At 38.6% G+C, this 15,229-nt stretch overlaps 2 protein-coding genes across 4 annotated transcripts in view; one reads left to right on the top strand and one right to left on the bottom strand.

Annotated features, from left to right (window-relative positions):
• Nucleotides 1-15,229, top strand: part of LOC135501607 (aspartate--tRNA ligase, mitochondrial-like) — a 56,964-nt gene that overhangs the window by 6,957 nt on the left and 34,778 nt on the right. The gene's annotated exons all lie outside the window — the stretch shown is intronic.
• Nucleotides 1,941-15,229, bottom strand: part of LOC135501606 (insulin-like growth factor-binding protein complex acid labile subunit) — a 35,545-nt gene continuing 22,256 nt past the window's right edge. The window contains exons 1-2 of one of the 3 annotated variants that reach the window (XM_064793803.1): nucleotides 11,931-12,012; nucleotides 1,941-4,868 (exon numbers count right to left, since the gene is read on the bottom strand). In XM_064793803.1, the coding sequence (XP_064649873.1) occupies nucleotides 2,513-4,843 (2,331 nt within the window). In that variant the 5' untranslated portion in view covers nucleotides 4,844-4,868; nucleotides 11,931-12,012 and the 3' untranslated portion in view covers nucleotides 1,941-2,512. Of the gene's footprint in view, nucleotides 4,869-11,562; nucleotides 12,013-15,229 lie in introns of those variants that run through there. The other 2 variants (XM_064793804.1, XM_064793805.1) reach the window with 2 other exon arrangements.

Below are 15,229 nucleotides of genomic sequence, written 5' to 3'. Positions count from 1 at the left end.
GGTGCAACTCTGTTGCGTTGAGGTATATCTGAAATCTTGAACTTTGAAGTTGAAATTGTAATGAGACAAAGGTAAGTTCACTTATCCATCCAGTTTAGAAAATGTACATTTACTGGTTTACAGGAATGCCCAAGATCATCACCACAAGGCTAAATTTCATCAATACCAATGCATTGTTCTACAGCAGACTAAAACAAGTTAACCTTTACCAAAATCACCAGATTTATCAAATATTGTCATTTTAAAATGTTACAAAGAATCAACATTAATGCACCAAACAAATATTTTCTCATCCTTGGACCCCATTTGCAGTAGGCTTCAGCCACTAAGTGAGCTGCTAGAGTGTAAGTGTATCAGACCCTTGCATGTCAAGATGTCCTTTCCCATATTTCAAATCTGCCACAATGCTTCACATGACATCTCCCAACACGAAAACTATGACTGAGTGATACCAAAGTTGATGGTTCTCCCAAGGCAGATAGTTGATGAAGCTCATTGCAATGGTGTTTGTTTTCAACTGAATTAATCAATCAAATCTCATCCGTTTTTAGCGGTACTCCTCTGTGGATGCACTGCCGCCTGGGCCGTAACATTGGGATGCTGCGATGCACTGATTAAACACTTTGGAATTGATCAACATCAGGACTGAAATAGCAAGTTTAGCAATCGGTGATGGAGTGTTGCTCATGATTTTAATAATCGTATGCTATACTTGGTTTGTAAAAATGGTGAGTTTTCATAACAGGTGAAGATGGCCCGACTAGAAACCACAGCATGATGCATAAATAGAAGTGTAGCTGCAGGTTGTGATTTCCAGGTTAAAGGCAAATATGACGTTATCGTCCCTGCCATGTTTTATTATCAATGCTTGTTTACCTTTCATTACATCCACACCATGAATCCCACGTGAAATCTTGCCATGACAGCTCACAGATAATGGCTGATTGAGTCAATTTGTACTAAACAGACTCGCCGTCATATTTGTGTCCTTAATGTCCTTCTTCCGATTAAAGCAGTAATTTTTTGAGATTGATGGTACAGCATTCATTTACTTTTCCATGTTAAAGAGATGCAATCAGGATTTAGATGCGTTAGATCAGATCATTAGTTTAAAGATGATCTTCTTTCCCACTCATGGATGTGACTTGAAAATATTTTGTATTCCGGTGTATTAGTTTTGGTTTGTCCCTATAATATATATTGCAGTGTTTCAGTTCCGTAGCCAACTAGCGAGACCATGACTTTGTAATTGAGAGAAACACTGTCATTCAGGATTCCCAAACCATGAGGCAAAAACTCAGAAATGGAGACACTCAAATGGATGCCAGCTCACATGGTAAAGCTCCCACTAGAAGTACAAGATTTATCACTGAAAGTTTATCCAACCCTAAGGTTCTGACTGGGTCGTACAAAAGTCTGAATTTTTTACAATTTTTGATGTCATGGACATGGTTTCCTTTAATTTCCATGTTCTGATAGAAGCAATAATTATCGAGATTGATGGACCCGTGTTCATTAACTTTTCCATGTTAATGACGCAGAAACGTCTTTTTTTTCGTTGTGTCGATTTCATTAGCTTGTTTACAGGAAAGGCCGATAGCGAAATTGTGCTCATTATTTGTTCTTTATGCAACGGAGATTGCTTCTGAGGGAACTTGATGATCAGAGGTGAGGCTGGCTGATTGATATTAAGCGCTGAAAAATAATGTAGGAACACCTCAAATGCTATGTTGGTGTCATTACGGCAAAACCTTGGGTGCCGCCTCTGTGTTTGCACGCATTTGATCTCCCTTGGCGTGATAGGTAAGACAACCGATACCTCCAGTTCGATATCAAATCCTTTAGAATAAAGTGGGAATCCAACCCAGGGGAATTCTAAAAGGTTTTGCTAAACTTTGACACTTGAGATTCAGAGTTTGCAAAAATAAAGACATGAAAAGTTACAGTTTTAGTTACTTTATTTACATTGCTTTACAACATTAATAGAAGTTAAAACTTCAATTAAATCACACTTTCTTATCTTATACCTCTGTTTATACATATTTACATTCACTTCTCCTTGTTCACATTTTAGAAAATAATTGAAGTTTTGATATTTTAGTATTTACAATGAATTATATTATCACATTATAGGTAGTTCATGATGACACAATAACATCAGAAGAGTACATGAATATAACATATCAATACTTAATGCTTAAGTCCTTTTCCTAGATGCAAATTTATGTGTGTAGGTCAGGGTGTCGCAAAATGTTTTTTGTTATAGTGGCAGGTTGGGCATGATATACTTTGGTTTTTCCTTACGAAAATTGCTTCCACCTGAATGATGACTCAAAACAGGAAAATAGACTGAACTGAACTGAACACTTGATCAATATGTTCTAAGTTTACAGGGGTCAGGAAGACCTCAAGACCTATATCAGCCCTCAAGAAACCGACGTGAAGTTTTCCTGTTAACCCTTTGTGTCCCTAAGTTTGAAAAGACACCAATATATAGCAAGTAATGCAATGTCTAAACCCAAGAGGTGTCATTCTCCCCATCATCCGTTAACTCGCAATAACTATCTCGCCGTGTCCGTGGTTTTAAACAGCACTTTATGAAATAGCACGTGAGGACTAAAGCTAAAACGGCTAATACTATTAGAAAACCAATCGCGACGTAAATTATTGTCTTATCTCCTTCATCCATACAAGAATCGAGATGGAAGTGTAACTCTGTCAGCGGAATATCCGTCCATGCCTCGGGCCACATACATTTGTATAGTTTCGATTTTGACATATTGATAATCGTAATGTTCGATTTCCGCGCCCAGTGAATGAATTTTAAAAGTTCACACGTGCAATGAAAAGGGTTGTGTGAGAGGTCTAACAATTTCAAACGGATTAGTTTCAGAAATAAGTCTTTTCCGACACTCTGGAGTTTATTGTTTGAAAGGTTTAAAAATTGGACTTTTGTTTGGGAGTGGAAGGCATCATGAGGCACAACTATGATTTCGTTGCTACTTAAGTCTAAGTTTATCAACTCAGTTAATTTTAACAGCAGTTGTCTGTGGAGGAGTTTCACTCCGATGCTTGGGATTGATAATTCCTGTAATTTTACCAGAGGTGCAAGTTCATCTTTTCCATGGGACTCGATGTATGCCCCTAGAGGATTATTACCAAGCTTAAGACGGGTCAATTGCCTCAGTCCCAATAATGACGAATTGAGATTCGAGATCTTGTTGCCATCTAGGTCTAAGTATCCTAGCGTGTTTTTTAATTGGTGAAAAGTTTCTGATTCAACGGTTGTGATTTTGTTGCCGCACAAGTTCAGACTCATTATCGACATCCAACCGTAATCACGTAAATATTCTATCTTATTGTACGAAAGATCCAGGAGTTTCAACGGTGCAGAAATAAATGTATCAAGGTCAATTTTCCCAATCTGATTGGAACTCAAGTTGAGTAGTGAGAGATGTGATGGAAATTGTTGCGAGTACAACCGAGTTATTTCATTATGACTCGCGTCTAAATATTGTAATTTCACAAGATGGTAAATGTCATCAATGTCCGTCAACTGATTCTTCTGAATCGTCAGAACTTCCAGATTTTGCAGTTGGGCAATTTGTTTCATATCTTTGAGTTTGTTATAACCAATGCTGAGTGTTTGAAGGTGGATTAATTTTTGTGCAATCGTCCGCGTGAATTGTTCAATGAAATTACTTGTGATGTCAATCATTTTTAAACTCGGGACATCCTGTAGTGCATCGTTGGGGATATCTTTGATCATGTTATGCGTAGCATGAAATTGTTCCAAGTGATGCATTCCGTTAATTCCGGCAAGTATTTTCATCTCGTTGTAATTCAAATTCAGATATTTCAATTTTGTCAGATTTGAAAATGTCGTCTGTTGTACTTGGTATATCCCATTGTGTGACAAGTCAAGATGTTCAAGCTCAGCCAATCGGATGCCACCGAAAAGGTTGTGACCTTTCCGTAGATTCATCCATCGCATATCCAAGTGCTTGATTCTAGATGCTTCCAAATCGCCCAATAGCTGGCGTAGTTGTCTGGGCGGGATTTGCGTATTTCCTTCCAAGACGAGTTTCTCTAGTTGGTACAGCTTCCCAAAGGAGTATGCGTCCACCCGCTGGATATTACAATAGGACAGATTAAGCGCCAAGGATCGCGTATGACCCGCCCACCACAGGATAGAATCAAATGCATGCGGCTCAAAGTATGACAGATTATTATGACTCAAATCCAACATATGTAAATTACTCGTTTGTTCGAATCCGTCACCAAGCTTTGGCGACACGAAGCGGTTATAACTGACATTAAACATGCGCAAGTTTCCCAAATTCCACATGATTTTGTCTGGAATCGTTTGTAATAAATTCCTACTCAGGTCTAACTCTTGCAACTGGTGTAAATCCTTGACGTATAAGTGATCCACCGCCTGAATCTTATTTCCCGCTAAAGTCAATTTCTCGAGGTGATTCATGTGACGAAAGGCATTCTGATTCACATTTTGTAGCTCGTTATTTTCAATACTGACTGTACTCAGAATTGTAAACAAACGGAAAAAATCATTGGGGATGTTCGTGATTCTGTTGTTATCCAATAGGAGGCGTTCCACAATCATTGGGACATTTTCCGGCATTTTCGTAAGGCCTTGTCCCCGACAGTCGACAATGAGGTATCCCTTCATGCATTTGCATTTGTTTGGGCAAATATTGAGGGTGATTTCTGGCGTGCTGGTTGTTATCCATTGCAGGAGTGTCAGTAGAAGAAGGTATCGAGGGTTAAGCCAACCATATTTTGAATGGATGTCGGCCATCTTGGATTTTTTGTCAGAGGTCATTCGAGGTTATATGTTGCAGCATTTTCTGGAAGTAAAAATAAAAAACTGTAAGACTATTTGAGAAAGAAAATCTTAAGAAAACAATAGCACTTTGGAAAAATTATGATATGCAGTGATTGGCGGCCATCTTGATTGGTCGAGGTCATCATTCCCTCAATGTCTGAAAGTAAGGAAGATAATATGATGAGGGAAAGAATTTTGAAGATTTAACATAGCAATCTTTCGAATGAGCACAAATTGAATGTCATTACTCATGAACAGTATTCTACGTTATTTGAAATGGTTGCTTTCAATGTGATTTGACCAAAATTGGGCAATACCCGGGGGGAACGATATCCGAAAAGTTTCCATTGACTTTTAGATTCTGAATTAGAAAATGCATTTATCAAACTTTTGATTTGATTTCAGCATCATCACGGAGATGTCTACTCTTTTGTGATGCAATTTTTGAATCTACTGGGAGCATCAAAGTAGTTTAAATGTCCATTTATGTCATCAGATATGCTATAATTTACATAAATAATGGTTCATTAACCGAAAAAATTTCCGTGTAAAACTATTTTGATATTGATGTTCAGACAAAATAGTCATGAATCAAAGAAAGTAGGAAATATAATTATGGCGGGAAATAAACTTTCAAAGAATTTTTAATGCAATTTACATACATTTTTGGATCTGTTTTGGAATTATGGGCCATTTCCATCCCAGTCTTAATTACATTCGGTTCAATTTTCTAAATAGGATTATTCAGTATTAATAGTCCTGCTTAAGTATAAATTTCTCCTCATTAATTGAATTGGCTGGAATTAGATTATTTTAAATTACTGTCGAGCTTAAAAAGTACAATGGATTCAATCATCAAAAGAAAAAAGTTTATTGCACTCTTCACACTCTTGATTTTTCATTTTAGCAACAACATTACATTTGTGGCTCAATCTAGAAATAGGGATTCCTCAAAAAGGCCATCTTGGGTCTTAAATGAGAAGTAGTTATTCAATCTCTTATTTGGTTGTTGTAATGCACTTTCAAGTGCACCACAGGTACAGGAGAAGAACAAATTTGTTGAAGGAATAACCCTCCTACTCCTTTAAGGCAGCTTAGATCTTAAAACTTCCCATTTCCTCTTAAAATTCTATAATATCAAAACGTGATGATTAAAATTATTGTCACAAAGGAAAATGTCATCCATGCTCAAATTTTCATTAAGTCAAAATAAGAGGCTTTTTAGTGTTGTATCATGCATAGATGGGGGAGCTGTGTTTTCATTGGTCGTGGAAATTTTCAATACATTTATCAAAAGCCATAAGGAGCTTTTCATTATCTTTCAAATTGAAATAATGACAATTCTACTGTGTGAAGAAATTGGCAATCTAAAGTGAAATGTATTATTAGTTAAAGTCTGCGAACAGGCTTGGGCTCATCAGGTCGAAGCTTATCCCAGATTCCATTGACTATGAGTATCACTCCCCTGGATGTGGTGCTGGTCCATCCTAATTTTCCAGCAAGACACGTACCAATGTGTACTCCTATGTGAAGAGAAGCAATGAAGGATTAAGGTGTCTTGCTCAAGGATTCAGATGAAACATCAATGCTCCTTCATTGAATCAGTTGGTATACTACTTTATTCTTTGGCCGGGGGATCTTCTCATGCAAGTACACCATGTTGATATCATAACTTACTTGAACACTCTTTGTAACAAAGTCAGTTCATTTAAAAGTTTCCGAATAAGTGGTGATGTGTAAGCTAAATGCCAGTCAGATATCGTTGTTCAACTTTCAAGGGGCTTAGTAATGGATATCTTCGCTAAGTGTGTAATCCCGGAAGAGACATTACCAGAAAAGTGCTGGATAATCCCTCAATCTCACGTTGAGACCATGTCAGTTTTACATGTCACTTAAAGATTATGTTCGCCCAAAAACCAAAATCATGAAGGCACCTTCCTCGTGGTTTGTAAAACTAAACATGAAAAACTCTATTACAAAATTTCTGGTGAAGTAACTGTCAATTTCAGCGATAAAGTTTTGAACATTCAGGACATAACTTCTTTAACATCTACATTGCCTACATCATCTTTGTACAAAGTAAATATTGGCTTCCTAAGACATTTTGTAATCATTTTGAAATCTCATCGATCCTGTCTTGACATTTAATTGCAGAAGTCATAAAATATTTGACAGTTATATGAAATATCGCTCACAATATTGCCTGGCAATTCTTCATATCCGTTTTTCTTAAATTTGAACTGGACATCCTGATTTGCTGGGGCAGCATGGTCTTATGACTTAGGGCTTTTAAGGTGTCAGACTAATGATCCAAGCCTTGTGGGTCGATGCAACATTCAACACAGACACATCACTTGTGACCTAGGGAACGCACTTTACTTTGATTCCAAGCCCTTTGAATGAGACTTGGAATGGAGATTCTTTGTCAGACCCATCCAACTGAGAAACGTGACTGTCTTGTGATGGATTCCTCCTCCCTTGGTGAAGATCAGTCACAAGACTTAGCCAAAAATCCCTCTTGGCACCAAACCACAGTATAACTTTGATCTTTCTTTGAACTCCCCTGGCATTTGTATCTTGAGCATGTGAGGCACTGCTAGGACTTCAGTACAGCCATTAGACACATTTTCCTGAATATGAACTCCCCTGGTAGAGTTTCCATCATAATTCACGTTTAATACGACGTTTTGCCGATTAATCGAAAAGTTCTGTAACCGCCTGATTTATTGGAACATAAATGTAACTTGTTTTATGGAGATTTCTATTTGATCATGAATTTCATTATTTTTATTGCCTGTTGAATTGCTGTGGACATGAATGTGTTGCATATGATAAGGGACGTTATTATTCTTGGCAAAGTGGATACAAGAAACAGCATTAACGCTAAAATGCAACTATCAATGCGTGTCTTATACCCCCCTTTTCAAATTGGAAGAGAGAAAATTGGAAGAAGAAGTGATAAATATTTATTGCATGCATTTCCATATCTCATTACGTAAGTTGTACTTTGGTGCTTTTACCTGTGCAAATTTTATTTTCTCCTTGAATCATGCCGTGGAAATCATGATGGCAATGATGTTCTCTCCCTTTTATAGGTTCCAGATCCGGCCTAATATCAGTGATGGCCAATATTTCCGACTGAGTCCCCCCATTGACTGAGAAGTTCCGATAACTTTTTCCCACTGCAACTTTTATTATGATACATTCAGCCAGTTTTCGTTATCGGATACAATGTTTTTCGATCTCATCTCACCAGAGTGGACTCCATCACTATGAATACATCATTGAAACAACATGGTGTCCATCATGGTTTTTGTCGCCATTTGATGAGTTGGGACAATTATTGGATGGACATTTCCAGTTGAGTGCTCTCGTTGGCAAAGAGATTTCCGATAACTTTTGCTGTAGTGGCAATTGCAATATTATAGTTCTTGGTGCTGTGTGAGTTTTGTTATTGTTTTTGTTATGAATTTGTTCTTTATCAAAACATAGAATGTAAAACATGCAGGCTTGAGCCAGTTTTGACTACACAGTTAATAACAATTAATTATCATGTATTAGGCTGTTTTTCTAATTGAATCGACCGAACAAATGAATATTTTATGATCGTCTGAATGCCTGTTGTTCTTGTATCCAACGTAAAATATTTATCATGTTTATGATAACTTTTTTTGCAGGATTTTCTTGCCATTGATTGTCACAGATGATTCAGCATGAACTCTTTCCTCATGATTAGATATCTTCCTGCACAATTGCAAGTCAAACAAAATAACGCTGAAATATTATCTCTCCACATAATGCAGGAAATCCGTGCCATTCTTATCAAAAATTCTGCCTGCGTGGTCACACCATTGAATCGCAGATGGATCATGTATTACATGCACCGGTAGCCAAGACTTTTTCCAACACCGATCGTGCCAAGAATAAGTCTGGTGTCGTAATAGAAAGTTATCCGGATATCGTCAAAGCGTATTTTTGGAGATAGCGTAAGAAACACTGGATGTGTTATTCCAGTGTTTTTAATTCATGACTGGTGCCATGACTCATTGATCAGAATTTAACCACGCTATTGACCAGGATTTGTGGTTTTGTAATGATTTACAGTCGTGAAGATACTTTCCAATGCTTATGGAATTGATACTGAACTGGAGGTATTGATTATCTCACCAAACACCAAGAGATTGGAGCTAAAATGCAAGCCAATAGGGTGAATAGAAAGCTCTATCGGAGCGGTGTTTGGTGTTGAGGATCAATTCCTATTCGAAAACTTGATATTTTAGGCATATAGTACACCAAGAATCTGCTTTTGACACTTTTGACACCAAGCCAACAGGTTATGGTTGTATCACCAAAACCTATGCGGTCAAAATATGGCTAAATTAGACATTGTAACCAAGCCGGGTGTTTTAGAATATTATATACCAATATGTATCTCTTGCAGCTGCATGCATGCTGATCAGAATAAGCAGCTAAACTTAGTGAATTATTATTGAAACTGCTTGTCATCATAAGTTGCTGAAATTGCTGATAAAGTCATTGAATTTCCATTTAAATTGCTAGTCAGAATCGCAGGCATACTCCACAGCTTATCATTGAAATTGCTAACGAACCCGGCCATCTGAAAAACTTTTCAAACTAATCTGTGATTGGTGTGCGTGATAGTTTCAGTCTTAATGACGGTGATTAAAAGTTGGTCCCCATGGCAAAATATAGCACTATTCATTAAAATGATAACCAAAAGCCTGCTTGAAAATTCTGTCGTTGACAGTTGTCAATTGTCGATAGTAATAATGTCGGAAATAAAAAAATATCATTCCTTATTTTCCCCTTATACAAGAACTAAACAGCCCCCCATTGTGATGCAGACTTGTAATATAACCGTACACGCAGGAAAATAATTAACAGCACTTAAAAACCAGGGGCTGCGCAAGCCTTTCAATTCAAATAAATCTCGAACCTGTTGCGTGACAATTTCAGACTTTAATTATCTTGATTGGAAGTTGGTCCCCTGAGTTTCGGATGGAGGCATCTGATTGAAAACAAGTACGTGCCACAAAATTGATTGAAGAGCTACATTACTTCGGTTCATCGCTATTTCGGAATGGAAGTACGCTTGGCAATTTATCTTATTTGAGGACAGGTCACTTCATCAACCTTATTGATAAGAAAGAGGTGGTTGTTTCCTGGTTACAGGTGAGGTGATGGATATTTGATTAAAAAGTCCATTTCGCAGGTTTTTAGACCAAGAAAGCTAAATGTTTGTCTGGCTATGTGGTAGGAATATCCTTGGTTTAGGAATTGATATAGATTACCTTCTGTCAACAATATCAAGAAGGCTTAGCTTTGACAATGTACTCTGGGATCATGAATTGAAATACATTGCCTCAGTATCAATGGTATATGCTGTGTGGATGTGGTTGGGGGGTTATTGGCGTTGCTAGTGATTGTACATTAAATGAGGCTGGTTCATTGAAGTAGACCAAGTAGACTGTAGGAAGGAGCCAGGTAGGCCAGATGAGTTGGACAGAGTTGCTAATAGGGGCCTCTGCGATCTCAGAGTACATAAGTTTTCGTATTTTGTTCACTGAATCATGCATGACCCATTTCCCTCGCCATATTATTCACCTGGAAATAACCAATGGGACCCTTTAGCCTTGCCTGTAGTAAGGAGTTATTGAATCCTGTGGGTCTTGCTCAGAAGGCGTGTGGAAATGGTTATGTATCTTTCATGTTTTTACTTCCTCGTAGTAAATGTAGCTTCCCAATCAACTAATTGTATGTTTGTTGCTTGAAGTCATCCAGGGTAACATATTGCTCAAAAGCCTGACCCATTAGTCTATTTGTGGATTGCTAGGGGCTTGAATCCACCAGTTTCTACTATCAGGGTAAGATTTTTACTTCCTGTATCTGAGACACAAAGAGCTGATAAATCATATGTGATGACATATAGCGGTGCCAGAATGAAAAAAAATATACAGGAGAACCTTTCCATTAAGGGCCCCTTTGGACTGACAAGTACTGTCCTGAATTGAGAGGTGTCTGATTAGAGAATGCTAATTGAACAGAAACAACAAATTTGCTACAAAATTGGTGTCCTTAATAGAGAGGGTCTCCTCATTAGAGAGGTGTTTGCTAAGGGAGGCTCCATAGTATTACAATGTAGAACCAACTGGAGCTATGAAGATTTTATTTCTCGATTTTTAGCTCATTAGGATTTGGTAAGTTGTAAAATTAAGCTAATGTTTGAAAATTGGCAGTCGATCTACTAGGAGGGGAAATTTGGCCCATTATAAACTAATTTTGCTCATGAGTAAGCGCAGTGGAAGCTATGTTTCCGTCTGGTATTCTGTGGAGAGACCATCATTCTTTGAAGCTGTCCAGGGTCATCTGTTGCACCAAAGCGTACCCATTAGTTTATATATTTAGAATGCTAATGGCTCAATCAGCCGATTTCTTCTGCAGTGTGTCTATCTGTCATGAGGGTAATATGTTTGCTTTCTGTACATCACATAATAGACAATACCCCCAGGTAAAATGAATTTGCACGTATCGCAGTACCAACAAAAAATATATAATCCTCTGAAAAAGGGTACGAAAATGCCATTTTCGTGGAAGAAAAATGAGTCCCAATAAATTCTGGATGATATTCCTTGTGAAAAGGCAGTTAGGTCACCCAACTTATATATGAAACTTGAATAAAAATCCCCTGAACTTACTTTACAAGATGTTATCCGATACCAAGGAACTGACAAAATGTCATCGATTTAAAAATCCTTGTGCTTATAATGTGAGAAGACAGGGCAGAAGCACAAAAATCCTAGACTGAATCCTTGATCAAAGGGTGATGTCAAAAATAACTTTTTGCAGCATCATATTTGCATCTGAGCATTGTTGATATTCTCCCGGTGGAGGATTTTACTAGATCTTGAAACTTAAAAATATTCGGATTTACGAAATCTGAAAAGACAGCTTGTCTAACTTTCTGAATCAGTCCCTATGCGCTACTCACAATGATCAATCTGATTACATCCACTATCTCAGTCAGTCAGTAAGTCAGCCAGAATTATCTTGCACAAGAGCTTACCATAATAATTCAGCTAATCGTATTCCTACATTGCCATAATATCCGCAGCAGCCAAGTTGCCGATGTAATTCCTTCGACCGACAGACCACGTTGTGAGTCGTATCCAGGATGATGATTGTTTGGTACTCATCAGCCATCTACCGGCAAAATTAAACATACTCTGTTCCTGAAATATTGATGCTGGCTTTCGTGAAATTATTGTAGCGGAGAAGTTGCTGATGTTATTCCTTCGACCGACCACCCATATTGTAAGTTGTATCTAAGATGTATCTACTAGAGAAATTAAACATATCCCGTTCCTGAAATATTGATGCTAGGTTCCGCGGGAAGTGGTTGAAGTGGCAAAGTTGCCGATGTTATCCTGTGAGCAATTGACCAAGTTGTGCAAGAAGCACTGGTAATGTGAACGTCGATTCGTTTAAAGCAATCTACATTACCCTGGGCTGTCCTGAAATAGTGATGCTGGCTTTCTTGGGAAATGATCCCAAGTCAGTGAGCGCTGTTCCTATGTTTTGTTCATGGATGTTTTCTATCCACCAAGAGGTTTGGTCTAATTTTGATGTGGTTGGAACTGAACCAATGGCTGGATAGATTTAAAGTATGTGGATAGCACATCTGTTAAACATTTGTGCTAGCCATTGCATCTATATAGTTAGGAGGCTTGGAATAATCATTCTTCCTACTGGAATCCCTGATGCTGAAAATATGTAAGCCATGATTGGCTAAGAATTCCCTGACAAAATAAAAACAAGAACCCACACTGCTTGATGTAACACTGAGTGCTCCGATGCCCCGAAGGTGGTCATTTGCCTTGCTGGTTATCATCTCTAGCCTATAGCCACCCACCTAAGGACTTATTCTACTCTACTGCCACAAAACCCTCGTTGGTGAGGCTTAAAAGGCACTGCTAAGAGCTGGGGATCGGTATCTCTAAATCCGTGTAAGGGCCAGCTCTTGAATTCTCTCTTCCTCATCCTTTCCAACCATACATAAGCCCCAGGGATGGCCATCCATCATCCGTCTCTTGCTTGCCTCTCTTGCCTCAAGTTGTCAGGGACTGACTCTACAGCCTCAGAATCCACACCGTTGATCGAATTTATAAGAAGCATCTGCTTCCTTCCCACAGATGGAAACCGAGCCAAATGGGTCACCTAAAATCTCATTAAAAGCCATTCTCTCTGCTATAGAAACGCTCTATCAGCTCTTCGAGTGCGCTTAGAGTAATTAGACTGGTTACTCTAAGATCAGCTATGTTGTGGAGGCTTTTTTTCAGACTTTGCCTTCGAAGCTTTTTCTGCAAAAGGATTGGAAGGTGGGAGAAAATGATGGCCAGATGAGTGACTATCACTGTCAGAGACAGGAAAGGAACTGTGGTTCCAGAGTGGGAGAGGTTCATGCCGATTTGCAGGTTTTTGCCTGAGAACTTTTCCTGTGTGTAAGCTATCGCTGCGGCAGTGACCAGGGAACGCGCAGAGAAACGACGCTTCCTTGTTTCCCCGTGATGAATTTGGTCAGCAATGCCAATGACTCTTAACAGAAACCGGTCTGTCTTCCAGGCGATTGAGACCTGGCCCAAGATAGCTGTTAATAAATATTTCACGGCAACCTTGTCTCAAGGTAATGGCTCATACCACTTGGTGTGAATTCTCTGTTTTCATGGTTGTGATGAGAGCCTCTCGCACGTGGGGTTTTCCCAAGGGTCTGAGGAAATCAATATCTTCAGAATGACCTGATGTAAAACACTATTTGTGAGAATAGTGTAAATCGAAGAAACACAGATATATTCATTTGCTTTTTGCTTTTCCATTTTTTTTACGTTTGTGGATTATTTCGAAAACATATGGCAGCAAAAAAGATCTCATTGAAGTTACTGTATCATAGTTGTCAAAACGCCCAATTAAAAGCATGTAAAAGTTGTAATTTCATTAATCAGGGAAATGAAACGACAGCAGATATTTCCATGTTTACAGTAATACCTGACATTGTAGGGGAATCGCACTTAACCACTACAAATAATGATCAGGTAAATGTTCGCCGTATCCTCCGTGGCCCCGGATTGACAAAAAGCCTCGGCAACGGAGAATCAAAGGATAAATCTCTTTGTGACTACAAAAGACTCTAAGCTAGAATCAGAAAGCTCTCTAAAGGTTGCCAGTAAGTGGGTGTCTCTGTGAAGACCTCAATGTGTCAATGCGTTTGTTCGCCTCCTAGGCATATTGGCTTTTCCCAGATCCACTATTTTGTGGTGTGAGCTTGGTCACCCAATACTAGTTTCAGATAAATTCGTCTTCAGATGTGATTATGTGAAAGCCCCCTTCAATTAAAGGGTCCTCATCCTGCAACTTTTACGTGAAGTGCATTTTCGTGGGCTTTGAAAGTGTACCTTCTTCTTCCTGTTCCTTCAAAAACAGGCCTTGTGAAGCGCATTGGTTGACTGTTGTGAGGAAAACACACCAACTTCACTCACATCACTGTAGGTTTTAATCTTGACACCACAAACCTGAGCCGTGGGCTGCTGGGATAGAAACCAAAACTGGTTTAACAGTACAGAGATGCTAGTGCACGAGCTGGGTTGTTTACTAATGGATGGAGAAAAAACCTTTTCCTTTGGTCTGGGCACTCATTTGGACTGGTCACCGAAGGTCTGAAAGCCATACAACAAACCTTTGATGTTAATGTTTTGAATACACAGCAGTATAAAGCGCGAGAAAAAAATGAAGGATATGTTTCCTATGTTGGAGCTCATTACTCTAGATCTAGAATGCCGTCGCCTGCGATATTCTTGTTACACGATCAGAAAAATACCCTCGGTTGTTTGGATAAACAGAGACACTAATGTGGAGACTTCTTTGTCAAGAAATAAAAGCAAAGGACACGACAGTCGCCTGTTTGTCCTGGTAGGAACCATTAACATCTCGCCTTTCTGTCAGTATGTTCCTTTCTTTGCCAAAAGCCCAAAAAAACATTTTGGTTTCAACAGGGATATTTCTCATTTGATGGTAGTAGTTGGCACTATTTTTGCTGATTTGTTGGCCATCTTCAACACTTTGGAGCCAGCTTTCAATGCAAATCAAAAAGGAAGCTACGAAGGATAAAAACATGAGATTTTGACTCTAACTGAACTTTACAGTTGTTAAAGATCATGGTTGACAGTTCGGCAGCCGTTATTTGTTTGGTTGTGTGTATGGCAGCTTTTAGACAAGGAAAAAGGACCACCAGGCCTGTTTCTCACAGGCAAAATATGACATAACCTGAACACCAAACATCAAACAGTTTGAAATATTCACTGACTTCCTGTC

The sequence above is a fragment of the Lineus longissimus genome, chromosome 17, assembly GCF_910592395.1.
Source record: "Lineus longissimus chromosome 17, tnLinLong1.2, whole genome shotgun sequence".
Taxonomy (NCBI): Eukaryota; Metazoa; Nemertea; class Pilidiophora; order Heteronemertea; family Lineidae; genus Lineus; species Lineus longissimus.
Note: the sequence above shows the minus strand (reverse complement) of the source record. Positions and strands in the feature narration are given on the sequence as shown.